The sequence below is a fragment of the Tubulanus polymorphus genome, chromosome 5 (assembly GCF_964204645.1).
Source record: "Tubulanus polymorphus chromosome 5, tnTubPoly1.2, whole genome shotgun sequence".
Classification (NCBI taxonomy): Eukaryota; Metazoa; Nemertea; class Palaeonemertea; order Tubulaniformes; family Tubulanidae; genus Tubulanus; species Tubulanus polymorphus.
In genome coordinates this window covers 17,945,219-17,964,019 of record NC_134029.1, presented here as the reverse complement: position 1 = coordinate 17,964,019, position 18,801 = coordinate 17,945,219, and the positions used below count along the sequence as shown (strand labels likewise).

At 37.1% G+C, this 18,801-nt stretch overlaps 1 protein-coding gene across 5 annotated transcripts in view; it reads left to right on the top strand.

The window, feature by feature from the left end:
* Nucleotides 1-18,801, top strand: part of LOC141904907 (unconventional myosin-IXb-like) — a 73,636-nt gene that overhangs the window by 39,412 nt on the left and 15,423 nt on the right. For 3 of the 5 annotated variants that reach the window (XM_074793518.1, XM_074793519.1, XM_074793521.1), the window contains 17 exons: nt 1,251-1,290; nt 1,794-1,901; nt 1,994-2,074; nt 2,255-2,365; nt 2,813-2,935; nt 3,185-3,334; nt 4,063-4,241; nt 4,871-5,017; nt 5,211-5,256; nt 5,585-5,763; nt 6,119-6,295; nt 7,464-7,506; nt 9,226-9,375; nt 9,889-9,957; nt 11,758-11,959; nt 12,986-13,024; nt 18,404-18,472. In XM_074793518.1, the coding sequence (XP_074649619.1) occupies nt 1,251-1,290; nt 1,794-1,901; nt 1,994-2,074; nt 2,255-2,365; nt 2,813-2,935; nt 3,185-3,334; nt 4,063-4,241; nt 4,871-5,017; nt 5,211-5,256; nt 5,585-5,763; nt 6,119-6,295; nt 7,464-7,506; nt 9,226-9,375; nt 9,889-9,957; nt 11,758-11,959; nt 12,986-13,024; nt 18,404-18,472 (1,913 nt within the window). The remainder of the gene's footprint in view (nt 1-1,250; nt 1,291-1,793; nt 1,902-1,993; nt 2,075-2,254; nt 2,366-2,812; nt 2,936-3,184; nt 3,335-4,062; nt 4,242-4,870; nt 5,018-5,210; nt 5,257-5,584; nt 5,764-6,118; nt 6,296-7,463; nt 7,507-9,225; nt 9,376-9,888; nt 9,958-11,757; nt 11,960-12,985; nt 13,025-18,403; nt 18,473-18,801) is intronic. The other 2 variants (XM_074793520.1, XM_074793522.1) reach the window with 2 other exon arrangements.

Below are 18,801 nucleotides of genomic sequence, written 5' to 3'. Positions count from 1 at the left end.
AACTGCCTGCCTTCCGTAGGCCGGAGTAGAACATGGGCAACCAGCCCGATACGGCTTGTGACGAGTCTGTAGGGGTCGGGTTGCCGTCGCAAGCCGGCTTATGTCGAACCGATAGAGCAGCAACTGGTGGCCTCTCGTTGGCCGCTAGTTGTCGCTAATCGGCGATAAACCCAAGTTGCGTCGGTAGGCGTCGTGTTGCTTGTTGACATAAGCAGCCAGCCTTTAGCTGTTCTTTCTGTAGTTCATTCAATATTTTTTCAATATCTAATTTCTGATCCATTCAGATTGCCCCCTTAAATGCCTTAAAATGAGGACTTAACACTACATGTGAATTAACGGCTGCCACTTTGTGGTCATGTGACATGCATATAAAGTACTGCCAGTTAATGATTTATTGTCTATATGTGCGTGTGAATATTGCACCATTCATGCAGTCAACACTGGCAATATTTGCTTGCAATTTTGGACATATGATTATCATAGATATATAGAGGTGTGCGCTAGGCTTAAGGCATATCATCCCTATGTCGGCCAAAAAATTTTCGAATTTTTTTAAATGTCAAAAGGCAGGCATTTAAACGCATTGAAGTTGAAAGAGCTTGTGTACGATATTCTCAAGAGTTCTGATGACCTTTTTGCTATCTGAAAAACAGATTTTTTGTTGATTTTTTATACATCATTATTTTCCACTCATCTACAACTGCTACCAGTTTTCAGTGAGTTTTTCCCATTTACTGTATATATTCAATGACAAGAAAGTGACAAGGAAAACCTGTCCATTCAATTGCATTTTCTACATTGCAGGCTTTGCTAATCTAAAAAATCTGAAAATTCAGTGGTTTATACAGTTGTTTATATGCTGGCAGCAGTTCCTTTTATGACGATGTATTTGCATTTGTGTACAGCACACTCTGCATGAATTATCTCATATAATCTGCATGTCATTTTATCGATGCATCTACCTTCCTCATCTGTGGTTATCTATGTTCATTATGCAATTTATCTATCTCATCCTTGTGATAAAAGGAAAAAAATTTGAAAATATCTTATTCAGCCAAATTCCGGTTTTTGTAAGGTTTAGCGTATGAAGTTAGCATATGTAATTTGTCATCGATTGTGTAGCTTAATTGCACTAGACTGAAAAAGACTTAATTCCCCCAAAAAATCTTAATAGAAAAAAATTCTATAAAGCTTTTTATTGACTCATTGCAGCGTGTTCACCGGGTTCATGATAATTTTGTCAATTTCAGGAAAAGCAAATCATTCAAGCCAAAGACAAGACCTTCCAAGGTAAACCACAAACTGCTAGGCTAAACATTTCATTTTCTAGTTGATCCATCGTCAGCTGTCATTGATGTGTCATCTTTCAGTTGACTTTTACAAAAATTGTTTTCAATTTCAAATCCACGTCTTTGATATTCTCAATAATTACGCAGGATAGGTATTAACATACAGCCAAGTTATTGCAATCTTCATAGAGCTGTTAGACATTGTAGCTTATGGTTGCCAATTGGAGACATCTGCTCAAAAGTTGGTTGAAGCTTATCCGTTTGCTGGATCCAATTCTGAGTTGAAATTTGACTCGAGATAGATTTAAAACTTTGAAACATGAACTAATCCTAGAGTTTTAACTTGTAACTCTTAACTCTCCTAATTGGATATGGAACGAGATGAATACTAGAGTTTCGATTATCAATGTTGTTATCCACTGGTACCTACATCATTTAGACCAGCTGGGCCTCGATTAATGCAGGAATATCAATTTCCACTACTTGTTACTTTCTTATTTGTAGGGCTTAAGAGATTTGAAAGCTCTGAAATCTGTCACTGGGCGACGTACTCTTGGTAAACAAATAATTCCCTCCAAAAAACAGCCTCCGAGTGTCGGAGCACAATTTCAGGTATTTAAAATCGTCGTTATTATAGCAGAATGAAGTTGTGTTTATTGCAAAGAATGCGATTATAATTTAGATTTTGATTATTTTTATTTCAGTACTCACTCGATTGTTTAATGGATAACTTAGAAAGAGCGAATCCTTTCTTCGTTCGGTGTATCAAGTCTAATGCCGATAAGGTAATTTTTTGGTAGAACGAATCCGAACAAACTTACAATGTATTTACTACAAAAATACATCACCACTTGTTATTATTCGTTAGCTATTCCGTTGTCTTGGCGTGGTCTAGCTCCTGATAATTTGCTATGGTTTCTCTTTATATTTTCGCTTAATGTCTGTTTATTTGAATCTATTTTAAGGCTCCCTGTCACTTTGTTGATGAGATAATCTTACGTCAGTTAAGATATACTGGTATGTTAGCAACAGTGGAAATTAGACGCTCTGGATATAATTATCGTCTAACATTTGATGTAAGTATTGATGTATCTCTTCTGTGCTTCAATCATAGTGATTATGAAGAGATGAAATATTAGCATGTCCGTATAATTATATTAAGCTTACCCAATCGGAAATCAAATTTTGTTAACTGTGAATCTAAAAATAATGATGATGTGATAATTATGTAGTCCTGTCATCACGACTTGGTGCAGGGTGTTAGGAAGCTAGCTAATCAGGATATTTGTTAGTGATTTCAAACGCCCTTATTTATAAGAAATGGTTGTCAATAATTAGATAATTTTATAAGTGTAATGCCGTTCAGAAGGTGCATCAACTTTTCACTTGTATGATGCGGTGAGCACCTTCTATTGTACATGTACTAACATTGCATCAGCTACTGTAATCGAATTACTCATAAAACATTTGTCATACGTCATTGAAGGACTTATGAAGACAATTTTATCGATCATATTTCACAGGAATTTATTCAACATTATGAGATTCTGCTGCCGAAAGGACGTTTAAGTTCGAAAGTCGATGTCGAGAAATTCCTCGAACATCTGGATATGAACAGCGAAAATTATCAACTCGGAAAATCAAAGGCGAGTAATAAAACTGATAAAGATTTAAGGTTTGATAGCATGTTTAAGGTTTGCTTGTAACAAGACAAGCACATTTTGTTCCTGTGATGAACTCGAATTTTCTGTTTTTTGGAATTCCCCGGTAGGATTACCATAGAATAGCTCGAAGCGTGATATTAACTTATGTGTTTCATCTCATGTGGGGGCATAATATGTCTTCAGGGATATTCTTTTCGTAAAAGCATTTTTTTATTATGTGTATATATTTAGGTTTTCCTGCGTGAACGAGAAAAGATTCTGATCGACACAGCATTACATAATGCCATCATGAAGCGCGTTATTATGATACAACGTTGGATGAAAATGCATTTTGAACGACGCAATTTCCTGCGTATGAGAGCTGCTGCACTGGTTATACAGGTAAATAATCCAAATCCATATGTCTGATAGAGATTGTATCGTAGAATCAAAAACTCCAGAGCACGCACGCATGCACGCAAAAGAAGACTTATGTCTGTGCTATAAGTGCAGGAAATTTCATTTGAGAATACCTATTGCGCCAGGCGCTGCTTTGTCCTGGACTGTCCAGTGCATTGTCCGATGACTTGGTATACCCCATTAGAAAACCTGTTGCTAATTGTAGTGAAACGCCACTGATAATGTGTGACAAGACCTGTAATTTTTCCCTGGTTGAAGCGGACAATGCAGGCACATTACGTCACATTAGTCCACTACGCTGGGCCAAAGGCATAGACATTTTAACTAAAATCAAACATGTTTGATCTCTGAAACATTGTTTCCCGAAACTGTTTTCTCATTTCTTGTAATGCATCCAACACCAGGAAACAATCAGTAACATGTTTCTGTCTTTTGTTTCCGTGTGTCATGTGCATTGGGCTTTAAGTGCATTTCTGCAAGCGACGAGCGAGCCATGAGACCAATGGTCCATCGTATTCTTTAAAAGATAACTAAAATAAGATTTATTACTTATAATGTCCTAAAAATAACCAAAACTTTGAATATCTGCACATCATCGTCTTTGCTCTGGCCGGGGTTTTGTACAGTGGGAACTCAACATAGAAATACATCAAACTGCTGGTGCAAAATGAAGATGTATCAGTACGTGTCATCTTATTTGTTTTTTCTAGAGTCATGTTCGGTCATTCCTCGCTCAACAGAAGCTCTGTCATTTGAGATTGCAGTTATGCGCGACTATCATCATTCAACGCTGGTACCGTCATTATCAGGCGCGCAAACGCTTACGGAAACACGTCGCAGCTGCAGTGAATATTCAACGTTGGTACCGCGGTTACATCGCCAGAAAACGGTAATTAGGTTATGTGCACTGTTACATACTGGGGTATGCCTACCTTTGAAGATCATGGTCAAAATATGTTTTGATTGCTAGTTGGTGACAACCTTACTTTGATGAAAAAGCTTATTCCTAATAGTTTGAGTCTTAAAACCATGGCCCTGATCAGGCTTTGCCCTACTGCACCCTATTTAGTGGCAGGGGTTAGTTCAATGTATAAGTTGTGAAACATTTTAAATGGAAAAATTTGGAAATTCTACGAAAAATCATAAAAATGTATGAAAAATTCATGAGAATTGTCGGTCAATATGTTTTCATCCCCTTTTTCATGCCATATGGCGTGAAGTGAGATAGATGTCCTATGTACAGAAATATGTGCCAGTTTCACGTTAGGAATTTATGCACAAACTGTGTTTAAGTTTAAGAAATATTACTTCGATCAGTCCAGATTGTGATTTCTTTTGTATAGTGAGAAATTTGTATGAAAAAAATACAGGTATTTTGTTGCTGAAAAAATGTGAAAGAAAGCCAATTATAAGGGGGTGAAAAATGTAGAAATGGAAAAGTCCATTGATTCGACCCAGCTAGAAGGCAAAGTGTTGAATATGCCTTCAAGTTAATATTTTCAATCCAATTGTTTGTAGGTATGTAGAATTGTTAAATGCTGAAATGGAACGTCGGCTTGATGAACAGAAACGACGACGAGAGAACGAAGAACGAATCAGACGAGAATCCGAACAAAAACTAGCAGAAGAAAGACGCAAACAAGAACAAGAGGAGCAGCTGCGGAGGTTTGTAATTCACGTCATCACTGTTCTTCGGATAATTAAGAATTCAATCAAAAAACATACGCCATCACATTATTTTTCTACCAAATTCTTGATATTCTGAAATGTTTCATATTGTATAAATTTTGTATAGCAAATGCTAGTTTTGTTTGAAATTTTTTTGACGAATACATATTCTGTTATTTCCTACGTACAGACTTGCTGAGATCTCGGAGAAAAAAGCACAAGAACATCTTATCAAGGTACTTAATCATACTTTTAATGAGCTGGTCCTGGTTCCATTCGTTCAATTGATAACAGGTTAAGATTAATTCATTTCAAAAGTCAAAGCTAGAGTCAGATATCAATAGAGAACATTGAGGATTTATCTGCAACCTGCCTCTTGATTTGCGATTAATTGAAAAGGCAGGATCCAGTTGGACCCAGTTCCAATTTGAGGACTGAATATTATAGCAGTTATTTAAAGCTGGCATTCAAATTATAACAAACCATCTGCTAGAAATAATTCTGAATGTACAGAAATTTTGAGTGACTGAGATGGTTATTTGTCTGTATTGAATTGAATTGCAGGATATACACGACGAGGAGCTCGATCATGACCGAATAAAATCCTTTCATCAACGCAGTAAATTACGCGCAGATCCACATTCTAGCATCAGTGATGAGGGTATACTAGTGAAAGAGTCGAGTATTGAAGAAATTGATATTGATCTCGAACGACGTAGTACGCACACCAACGATTCCGAAGAGTAAGTGAGATAGATGTCCCACTCATAGAAATACAAGCCAGGTTCATGCTAATTTTGTCAGCCAGTTCTTATTTGGGCTGTGCGGACCAGACCCGAGCTTTGCATCACACAGGTCGTTGAATAGACTGTTTCACGCGCAAGAGAAGAAATGGTTCATTTTGAAATAATGAACAACCCTGGACCAGTCTTTTTATCCCATATACAGAGATATAGGAATGGGGCTTGTTTACACTGATGTGACAATTGAAGATTCTTTGAAATTGTGCTACTATTTTGTATGCGAAATGTGCATAGAGTTCTCTTAGCAAAACAATCATAAAAACCTTGACCCTATGTTTTCCACATTGTATTCTAGGAGTAGTGGCATACTGGATGATGTATCAGAAAGCCAGCAGCGAACTAAAACTAGCGGAATGACTCCTCCCAATACACCGCGCATGACACTACAGGAGTCTTCTCTGAATATCAACCCTTCACTCGTCAAATTCATGTCCGATGACAGCGTTCCTTCACCAATTATCAAACGAGCGCGGTATGAATGATATTATGAAACTCTCAACTCCCGCTTAATAAAAACAGATCCAGCATAGATCTGGGCAGAGTTGACGACAATTTCCAATTTTTCCATACTCTCTAACTCTTATGACCTGATAAAAACTGATTGAACTTAGCGTAAAAGAAAAACCTACAAACACCACAATGTACAATTTATGTAAGATCCATCAATTGTACAAAAATGATGTATGGTACGAAGGTAACAATCCCTATCAGTGTCCGCGTGCAAGATTGCTGCCTGGTGGCCTTATTGGATTCTCAAAATACGTTGTTGCGGTCCTACACAATGCAGTTTCTGTAGTACACTGCCTTCATATTTATATGCAAGGTTTATGGCATGAAGATAACAAGCCTAATCAATATTGATCATAGTTGTTTTCAAAATGGCTGAGTGTCAACCATGTAAGATTAAATCAAACACTATTCCTGTAGTGCAAGGTGAAGTTCCTGAAGCATAGCCATTAACCATTTTCATCAAAGAAAAGCAATCCCTATCTGTTAGATATTTTCATCGCCTATCTCTAGTTTCATCATCAGTTCATAAGTCAAAATATTCTTAGATCTAACCATGATCTTACTTACTATCACTAAATGATATTACAAAACGATGATTTAAACATCCATGTTCCCTGCTGTCTACTAGAAAATGCCATGGATTGCTATTCAAATCCTATTTTTGCGCTTAGTTTGAACGGATATGGTCCGTTCAACAGCTAATTATAATCATTAATATGTAGACTTTAAAAATCAAGAGGCATTTTGTCTCAATTCGAATGCCAAATAGGTATAAAATTAAGTTGAATTGCTCTTGTAGCTTATTTCCTATTCATTTCTATAGACATCATTTCCGAGCCGTTACTTTAGTGACGTAGTTCTATTAATTGACACAGCACCACGCGTTCAGCAGAAGCAATGTATACACTGAACAGGTGCGCGAACATCAAAATCATCAATTCTGACTAGATTGAAAAGATTTTTCCAATTATGAAATCACCTAGCCTTATTGTATACTATAATATATCGTTTAGTGTAAAAAGTAGAAAATCTTTAAAAAAGTGTCAGTTACCCTTTAACGCACTTCAGGATGTCGTTGGAAACAATTTGTAGACATATTTTTGAAAATATGTTTCTGATTTCTATTTTAGAGCTCCTGGCAGCGGCTCTAGCGAAGAGGTAGCACGACCTACGGTCAGTAATGTCAAATATATAAAGAACTATTAACTCTATTCTATGATATTATTATCATTTTTGGTTCGAAGTTGTATACAACTTCGAACTGTAGTTATTATTTATAAGCTATCGTACTAAAACACTACTATCGTTTACATGCAATGTAATAATTATTCAGAATAATAATTGCTTCTACTAATTTCAGGCATTTTTTTTGTACTAAAAATTCTGTTCTATTTCCATTACATGACTACGACTTCAACATCGAGTAAACCGTTGATATCCTAACTTAAATAAGTGATTAACGAATAATTCTGTGGCACTGCTGAAACAGATTTCATTTTATTGGACGTTATAACAGAGGATTTAATGATTTACACTGATAACATCACGTGTAACGATTGAACTAAATTCGTAACATTCGATAGATGAATAAAACGGGCATGCCATGTTTTTTGGACGATTTGAAACGTTCGAATTACGAAAAGCAGATTTATCTCTGAATAACTTGCGTTGCATGATAGCTCATTCATTCCTCTATTTATTCGAGAAAATTTTACTCGCTGCAATTGGAAATTTCATTTTATAATTCTTTCTCTTTATTTATGGAGCATCTCTGCAAATTTAACTGTCATTTCTGAACGAATAACCACCTTTAAGCTCCAGAAGGTCACAAAATGGTGTTAGAAATTTTCAGAAAAAAAATAGTACCTTGAAGCTAATGAATTTTATTTTGGCGAGATAATTCAATGAATTTGTAATGTTACTGTAACTTACATGATCGATATTATAAAAATGTTAAAAACTTATAACAGCAACTGAAAATTGATGGTGAAAAATCAATTCAATACAACATTTGGCCTAAGGCAACATAGTACAGCGCATGTGTTGACTGTTCCAATTTTGAAATCTATCCGCAGTGAGTGTTGATACCCTCCGGCTTCTTTGGGTTATTCGTTAAGTGAAGAATGTTAAATTTTCTAGATGCTCTCTCATGCGGGATGGTTTGAGATATGGCAATGAGTAGTAGTAGCACTAGAAGATATCTGATTAAGTAGAAGATATCTGATTGTTGATTATTTTTAACGGGGAATGTCATCCTTTACTAATTTATAAACTCACACTGGCTGTGATGTGTGCTCGCTCGAAGCATGTTGATTTCAAATGCATGCTGATCAAACACTAGTAAATTATATATGAATTTAGCGTAAAGATTATTCTATTTAGGAAAAAGCTATCGGCCGATTGTCCCCCTCAAGAGGTCATTTGCCACTAATACGCAAAAACTTGGAAGCCTGAAAGTTGAATTGAATATCTTGAAATTTAATCTTATACATAAGTTGACCCAGTTTGACATTTTGTAAATGTCAACTTAAAATACGGCTGTTGGAATGGATCTGACTGTGCGGAGTCTTCTGTACCTGGGGCATATAGTCCGGCTTTGCAGTCCGAAATTGGGCATACCAGCCAGAGTAAAGTTTTTTGATGAGCATTAGTGGCACTTGCTACATGTTAAGTTGTACAGATGGTAGATAGATGTACCTAGCACTGGATGGTCACTTGGTGTCTGAATGGTTGAGATTCGGGGAGGGGGTAATTGTTTTTAAGCTTTCAATAATACGTATTCGGCAAATGAACTTGAATCAGATGTTTAAGGCGTAAGAAAGGTATCACTATATTGACAATATGTATACAGATGTATTGCGTTTGATTTTTGTAACCTCCCTCCCTTCACAGCCTCCTCCTAGGTACAAGAAACCCAGCATGATTAAATCATACTCGGCCGGCTCGGTGCTCACGACTGCATCGGATCCAGTACGGATTGGCTCACGAAGAATGGTGGCGCCACTTGCAAAACAAGAAAGTATCTCAGATAACACTGCTGATGTAAGTCCCCTCGAATGTCAATGTCAACTTTGAGAATTGAGAATTTTGCATTGATATTATTTTTTTATTAGTTCCTACGTCGTTGTCATTTTATTTTCATCAATAATTTATTGGCCTTTGAAAAATAGAAAGGACCTCTCTAATGCTTTCATTTCGACATCTAATAATGTTGATTAAATTTTTTTATTTTAATTTTATCCAATGGCTTTTAGATGATTATTAAAGTATGTATATTATGTCGACTATGTGTTAAGCAACTAAACGTCCCCCTTTTAATGTGTATTTTTGTTATGCCTTTCTGTCTCAACCATTGAGTCTGTTTTCCTTATTACTGTTAAAAGTTCGCCTTAAATTAATGGTGTCCTTATAATAGGTTCTGAGTTTACCTGTAAATCCTTGTATGATCAATGGAGTTATTATTAGCAGCGTCACTCGAGTAGCCAAGTTTTTTGGTTCGTACGTCGTATAGTAAGCATTTTAATTGATGTAAAATTGATGAATGCAATGTTTCAGAAATCTCCAACTTCTCTGCAACACTGGGAGCTAAGTTCTATCAATTCAGATGATTCCGGGGAGCCACATGTATGAGCCTATAATCTTTCTCCTTCATATATATCTATCTACTTTCTAACTAGACCCAGTTCTGCTGTTGAGGATTTGTAACATCATTTTGACTGCTACGGCCAGAGGAGAAAGATAACTTTTTCAATGATATCAATAACTTTTCATCCTGTGAACCACAGAAGTTGAACTGGTGCGTCTAAACAAAAGACTTTTTTAAGTAGTTTGGTTCCCTGTCAAAAGTTGAAGGTCATTCTATTGAGGATTTTACACTGAGGAATTATCTTGAGATGAGCACCATCAAAGTGCAGCAATCATGATGAACTCATATTTCAGTTCTTGTGACTAACTCGGCTAGTTGTGAAATATTGATCTCCATTCAATTTATTTTGATGATCTTGTATGTTTCAAATTGATTCTCATCAGCGGAACTAGGTCCCGGTTATTTCCCGACGAAACATTCATTAAAAACTATTTACCGAAAAATGCAAATTAAAAGTTTTTGAACGAATGTTTTGCCATAAACGTACTCCGTTCCTAATGCAACCGCTTGCTTCAGTAGAAAAGCATGTTTCCATCGTAGATACGAAGAAATGGATTGTTTTATTCATGTCGTTGCTATAAAGATTGGCTTCTTAAGCCCAGGGCAGGCGAGAATCAGAAAAACAAAAATTTTCATAGAAGCAAAATGCAGTATATTTGTTACTGTGAATGAAAAGACACTGTTTTGGTCGGTGGTGTTTATTGGATTAAGTCACTGCTAGATTTTGAAAGTATTTTTTCATCGAAACAAGTTTTTTGGTCTACTGTCTTTTGATACCAGTTACTTTTCTGGTTCATCTGAATCAGCAAATGGCAACTCGCACGTTCTATTTCAGTCATGCGAAATGCTGTATAATGTTATTTTTCCTCGCATGGAAACTGGATATTGGTACCGAACAAAGACAATTCTTGTTTTCTGACTTCCGTTATGCCGCCGGCCTTAGAAGCATGGCATGTTATCTATGTCTTGTCGCTAATCGTGAATGAGTTTTAACCAATGATTTATAGATTAACTGTTTTTACATTTGTGTCGTGACTTAACGTTTGATTTGATTTTTCAAATATAGTTAATAAGGTAAATCCCCGTACATATCATTGCTATGGTCTTCTTGATAATCTGTGGGCAGTTGTTTCTCGATCTGCTTCGTCCTGTTATTTCAACGATTACCTTTGTTTATTGATCATGGGGTTGGTGAAATAGATTCCGCTTGTACGCTGTTTAATCTGGCATTTATCTATTTCGATGTTTATATATGTTATACATTTTGCTTTGTGACATCATTAAAATGAAATCAAAAACCGACCAGTTCAATTTTCTTAAACGCAGATTCAATTTCAAAATCTGAATTTGGGAATTATTCTTTGTCGATATGTTAACCCTTTCAGTGCGTCTACACTGCTGTGTGGTGTAGAAATCAGTGATGGACTTTGCTAATACCTAAGGCTCCCATTGCTACCTTCATTTAACTGTTTCATTTTTCCTCCGCTATCAACATATATGTAGATATTAAATGAAAAATAAGTTATTATAGTACACCGCATTGTGGTGTATTGATGTTTTTATCTCGATTGAAAGATAGCTGCACCTGATAGCAAACATGACGAAATATTAGTAACTAACGATACACTGCGTCGCAGTGTAGATGCACTAAAGCGGTATGCCGATTATTCAACACTGGTGTGGAATCTTCAAAAAATTTCAATTTATCTGCAAGTGTACCAATAAATTCACAGAAAGTGTTTAACCAGTAATCATGCGAATGTTGTTTTTTTTTACAGGACGAATCTGAAGGTGTTTCTATGTCGTTGACATATCCCGGATCGAAGTTCCGTCTAGAGTTGCAGGGCGTTATCGAACGCTCTCAGGAGAGACACGACTTGCTCAATACGAGTTCGGAATCAGTGAACTTACCGCCGTCAGCGTCCGGCCATCGTAGCGCATTACATCGAGCTAAAGATAGACTACGCAATATGATGGGAGGTGAGCACAATCTGAACGTTGTATAGGCCTATATGATATAATACATGTCGTCGAGTCAAAAGGTGGCTATCCCTGCACACCCCCCCCCTGGAACAACCTCCCTGTTTGGAATTCCAACATGATGGCATCGCTAGACTCAGCCACGGCACCCGGCTTCACTAGAACGGGTGCGCAGATTGCTTGTTGTATAATCAATGAGGCAAATTTCACGGATAGTGTGGCAGAGTTTCGTACCGTGGCAGTCTCGATGCCAACACATTCGAATCCCTGCCGGGGAGGATGCCCTAGGAATATATTCGTAATTTTTTTCTGGGCCGGAAAAGGGTGGCGTATTATGCTAGGTTTTTAACAAAGCCCATCATTTTCTTCTCATTTTTCCAGTCTAAAAATGCCAATAAAAACAATTTCCAGGGGTAATTGGGGTGTGGGGTTTGCTAAGTCTTGACTAGACCTTATGAATGGTGTATTAATTCATGCTGCAGGGCAACATTAGTCAAATCAGCAAATATCTATCTCAGGACACCTTCTGGTCATGATTTGTTTTGTCCCGAACTTGTCGCCAGTAAAATATTCGAATGCCATCAGCTTACAATTTGCAACAAGATTATATGTTTAAGAGATTTTGTAATCATTTGATACTCTAAACTCCCAGTAATCCAGTAATACTGTTGTTTTGAAATATCCCTGCTGGGATATTCATAATAATCATCATTAAGATTATATGACACCCAATTAGTACGATGTCAACATGATTCAACTCAATATGTTCACCTGTAATAGCTGTTATAGAATTGCGTTGCTTTGAGATATGTAGCCTTGCTTCAATTTTCATCGAAAAATCCAGCCATGAACTACAGTTTTTTTTACATTTCACAGATTTAGTCTTATTTCTGGTTCAGAAAGTGATATGTTAAATCGTAATTGGAATGTTATAAATCAAATGTTTTTCTATCAAATCTAAAATGAGTAAGCACTTTGTATGAAACTTTATTTGCTCTTTGGTGATTTACAACTATATATCTTCAGGCCGAGATACTGCTGTTAGGATTGGTTTAAGTTGTCTTGGTGAGAGTTTTATCACTTACAAAAACGCTACTACATCGATGTATTTAGACTCTTGCGAGGCAACGTCTTTCTGCCTGCATCAAAAATTTTACTCATTCAGCTATTCATATTGTCTATAATGAACCGGGATTGGTTGCCTTGTCGAAACTGTCCAATCTGCTTATTAAACCTGTATCATTCACGGGCCAGTTTCTCATTTGAATACCTAATTTCCTTAGGAGAGCTAGATTTAGTTATATGCTGAGATCACATGGGCGTTTTTAGGCTCAGATTGGGCCCAAGCCAACCTTTTACACGGGTGCCAGTTGGGCCTGTTTGACCTGACTTAAAACATTGGACCAGGTCCAAGCCATATTTTAGTACGGGTCAAATTATTGCGTATGAATTGCTTCTGGTGACTCACTTCGTTTTGTCATGGCAATGGTTAGTATTGTGTAAGTGATTTATGTGTGAACGCGCTCTCTGATCATTAGGCACGGGCAAAATTTGACTTGAGCCTGATCCAGGCCAAAACGTCTCCATGTGATCGCGGCTATAGTCTCTGTAGGGATGTTTTTAGTGAATATATTATGATCATGGCCACATAATGTCGATAGAAAATTGTATTCTTACAATGCTACATTGGACATAAAGGATTCTACCTTAGTCAAACAAGACTCCACTCAGTAATCCACGCTTCCATATCTTCTAGGTTTCAATTAAAATTTTACCAGCATTCCTTTGAAGTACTTGGTCATTTTGTCAATCAATCATCAATAAAATCAGCACAAATCCCGATTTTGAACTGAATTCATTGAAGTTTTGTGATGTTAGTCCTGCCATCCTGTTTTTGCAGTTCGGGATTAATGGTTGGCAGTTCGGGATTAATGGTAATACGTTTCTTATAGTTTATTTAGTTGATATACCCTTTGCTTCTTGACCCTTGCGAGCTTAAGCTTCAATGGGCATAAAACCATCTTGAGCTATCTGTTTAGTTACTGATTAGCACCCAGCCCACCCGGCAGGGTTTCGAACCTGATAGCATTGAGACTTGTCATGGTATGAAACCCTGCCACACTAGCCAGAGTGCGCAGCTTCAGTGGCAACATGGTTTGTTAGAAGTTTCCCATGTTCATCTGTCAATCCTGTTGGAATCTAATTTTTAGCTCACTTGGCCCACTTTTTTGAAGTCAATGTTTCTGGGACCTATAATCTGGAAAAAATTGGCTCGATTGGACATAATTCCGTAACCTTTGTTGTGGCAAAAAGTCATTTTTGGCCTGCATTCTGACGCCTTAAGCTTCTCTATGGTTTGTTCATAGATGGAAAATGTTTTTTTTTTTGGTGAAAATATCAACAGGTTTCAACCTCTAGTCTTGATATTTTGATAGTATTGATAAATAGGTTCTGTCATAGGACACATCTCCTTGTGTAAGATTGGGATTTCCCAGTTTTTCGATGTCCCCTAGGGGGATTCAGATATTGAATTATATGAATTTTGTCTGTTTATATTGGTACCTTTGCATAGCTTGTAATCACGTTCAAGTGATAAATAGCTCATGACATGTTCTTTGAATGTGTTGAGTTTCAAGGTCTTTGGTTTCTATATTTGTTCACCAGGAAGCGTTGAATATTGAAATTAGGAGATTGTCAAGCATCTAACCTAGTGGGCATGGTATTCCTGGACCTATAGTTTTCAATAAATTGGTATATAAAGATTTGTAGTTTGGGACTAGAATTTCTGGATAGCCTTAGAGTATTTTAGGAACTGCGAGAAACTGGCCACTTTAGATAAACGCTAGCTTTATTTCAGTTCAGTTTTGATGGTTATTCGTTTTCATCATTGTTTCACGCGCATGGGTGTTACAAAAACAAACATGTCACCGCTGCGATTCGGTCATTCAAATCGTCGTCTTCGTCGTTGTCGAAAACAAAGCCAACGAATTTATTCTTTTTTTTTCACTCTTCTTCTCCTGAAGAATCATCGAGGAGTTCGGTATTCGTAAAGAATACTTACTCCAAAATCTCGTGGTATCGTCGTATGTCGAAAAAACATTTACAAGAACAGAGCGAATGTGAGTTGCTGGCATCGGCGGGCATTGTTTGTTGTTTGAATTGATAATATCGTTTCTTGCTAACAGTTGTTTCGTTTCGTTACATACCAGGGCGCTCCTGTTTCTGAGGTTCTTTCTTCATTAATTTTTCAAATATCACTTATCGATCATTCGTGCTCATTTTGTGGTAAACTTTGAGAGTGAAGCTGACGATTTCATGGTAGTCTTATCGACAGACCAGAACACACTATCATTGCACCAATCAGGATTTAAGACAATGTCCTGATTTTGGCTCTGGAGACCAATCCAGAAATAACTTGGTCACAAAATCGATACTTGTCTTCTGTACCATACCTATTCATTGTGCGATTATTGCCATGTGATACTTTACCACTCACAGATCAAACATTGAGTTATGATTTCCGTAAAACATTCCTGTTACTCCTGTACGTAGTAATAGACATTTAAAGTTTGCTATTTTTGCAATCTGGAAAATACCACTATTGCTCTTATTGGCGATAATGTTATGCCTATGTGTGTGGTATCCTGTATTATGCCAATTAGCCATTTGTATTGTTGCAATAAAAACGTAATTTCCCCTTAAATATGGTTGAATTTATAATTATCATACCTACCTGGTAACATGGATAAACTAGATTGCCACAAAGTCACAAAATTATTCAAGAATTGCCATCAAATTTATTGTAGAAAATGCCAAGAAAATTTAAAGTCCTCAAAGTCATTTAAAAACAGCTTTATTTATAGACAGTGTCCATAAGTGATAAAACCTCAGCTGGAAGACCTCTTTAAGTTGACAGAGGGCACGTTATATTGAAAACGTTTGTGACTTACTAGCTTTGTTGAGGATCAAGTTCACCCCTCCATGAAATATTCTGTCAGATGCCGTCTCAAATAGGCGTATTAAATAATGTTTTACCACAAGATGAATACTATCGGTAAATTTCCTGAATATTGAAAATTATATCAATGAGGAACTTTTGAAACACTAATCAATTAAAAAGTTCAGTTTGCTCCCTTGTTTACTAGGAGCATGCCTTTCCCTCATTCAATTATATTCGTACTAACCAATGTATCCATATTATGCATTATGTACTAAACAAATATTAAGAGGAAATTTTCATTGATTAGGATTTTGGAAGAAACCAGCAATTATCATTGAACTGCATTTGTGATCAAATAGATCACTTTGCTAGTTCAGTGCAATCAAGTCCTTGGAAAGCAAACTGTGTAATTGGTTAGAGCGTTCAACTCTTTAGATGTCCGGTTGTCGGTTTGAACCCCAACAAATACTATAGTGTCCCTGGACAAGACATTTATCGTTATTGCCTCCCTCCATCTAGGAGCAATTGGGCATTCTGGCATGATATGTCGCACCTGTGTGCTAGTAATAGAAATATGATTGTTATATCTCCCCAGGGAGAGATTATAGGTACAGTTATAGATACGTTAGGGTAATGATGAAAGTATGGTCACATTCGCGCAGATTTTGACAGAATATGCTGAAAATTTCTTGATTTTATTATCCTATTGACTCAATGTTGGGTGGACACTTTCACTTGGCTCCTCACATTTTGCACATCTCAATGGTAATCTAACTGTATCCCTTGAAGAAGCACTTTTTCCATTTGTTGTAGGCATTAAGCATTATAGAAAAAGTTGGTACACGTATAATGATGGTATATCATACACTGCTTCAAGTGTTATAATCTAGTAATTGACGACCAATATATCATTCGTGATTTTTTGGGCCTCTGTGATGACCTTGGTTAGATCATTTGAAAATTAAGATTCGATGAAATTTTTAGGGCATTTATCTTGGTCGAGGTTATGCCTCCAAATGATGAAGTTACGCCAACGTTTATTAACCAAACGTCACCGAGGTTTGTTACGCTAAAAATCCGCTTCGTTACAGCCAGTTTTAGTGGAAAAAAAAAGAATTACTTATTCGGACAGTGAGAAAAAAAGAAAATCTATTCAGACTCAGCATGCTCCATTATTACTGATATTCGAGTAAACAGATTGGCATTTATAGGGAAACACAAAGAAAAAGGTGTAAGCCTTTTCAGATCGCTTAGACCATCTAGGATCAGTTGCTCAAGAGTTCACTAGTGGAAAACTGACAATGGGGTACCGGCACACACCAGATGGCGCGACAATGCACACAGTTATACATAGTGAAAATTAGTTTATTTTCAATGAACTTCGAACTGGATTTTTATGCTCCCAAATGGAAACTTTGTCAAACAAGTCATCAAATTTATATAAGATTGATAAGATATATAAGATCAATAGCATCAAGTTGAGGGATTTTATGTCAAACACCACCATCCTTGGTAAATGTAGCTGCGCTGGCATTGAGGCGTACATAATGAAATGCCAGTGCCATTGGAATGGCCACCTTGTACATCCCAAAGGCTCAGATCACCCTTTCTTCCAATTCAAGGATTCAATCATCAGCTCAAAGCCGGCAAGATAGACTTAGTGACCTGGGATTACATGTCATAAAATACCTGGTATCCGAATTAGGGTGCCAGAACGCCAAAACGAAAAGAAAGGTCAAATTATCTTTTAAAATCCGTTTTGGCCGTCGAAATTTCTCTAATAATCTGTTTTGGCGCGCCAAAACAAAGATTATTCCGTTTTGGTGCCCCGCCAAAACAACGAAAAATGTCGAAATTTCCCTAAAAATCCGCCCCCGCCAAAACGGAATAGTCTTTGTTTTGGCATGCCAAAAACGGATTTTAAGAGAAATTTCAACGTTTTTTTTTCGTTCTGGCGTCCTGATTTGCATACCAGAAATTTTTCGCTATGGCCCTTATCAGCCACCATAGTTGTTGGTTATTCATCCAAGAGATGAGTGATTCCAATCAACTTAATCAACTCTTGAGCATCTGGCCCCGGTCCCTTCCAGATAATATTAAAATGCATAAAAGATTATTTCACGCATGAACACCTATACCTCCTTACTGGGTATCTGTATTCCCTTCAAGTACTGTACCCTTTTCTGTGGTTTCTGCCAATATTCACTATTTTTGGATTGATCGACAATAATTTTTCTATACACCTCCACTCCCCGGATGTCATCTGGGGTGGTAAGGAGGGCACAGTACTCATCAGAAATGCATATTTTAGCTAGCCCTGGTATATCCAAGTGAGACGCATAGGACGTATTTTGCATGACTTGTAGATGAAACATGTAGAAACTTTTTGAAAGATGAAACTCGTATGACATAAATAACCATGTTAAATTGAAATAGAAACAAAAACCTACTTTATGGCTAAACCATAAACTTTTTAAGGAGCATTTTTCTGAATATTTCAACAGGTAGGAAACATGATGATAGTATGTCTATGGATGAATCTACTGCGGGAACTCCCAGGCGACCTCAAGACTGTAAGTACTCTCCTTAACTCATTCACTCCGGAATACCGAAATTAAAAATCTCGCGCAGCATACGGAATTTCCGCCATTTTGGTTAACAAGGGATTCCCCCTCTGGTACTTCCCATGATCAATAGTGTCTATGACGCGTCGCGTACGGGATTCCATGGACTTCCCTAACATAATTTATGATAATATTGTTTACTTGTATTCTGATTGGTTAAGATCACGTGCAGTTCAAACGTAGGCAGTGTTTACATTTGTGACGTCATGAAAGCCGCTCTCAGCGGCTTTGCGTATGCAACGGTAAATACCGGCGAACCGCTGACAGCCGCTTAACGT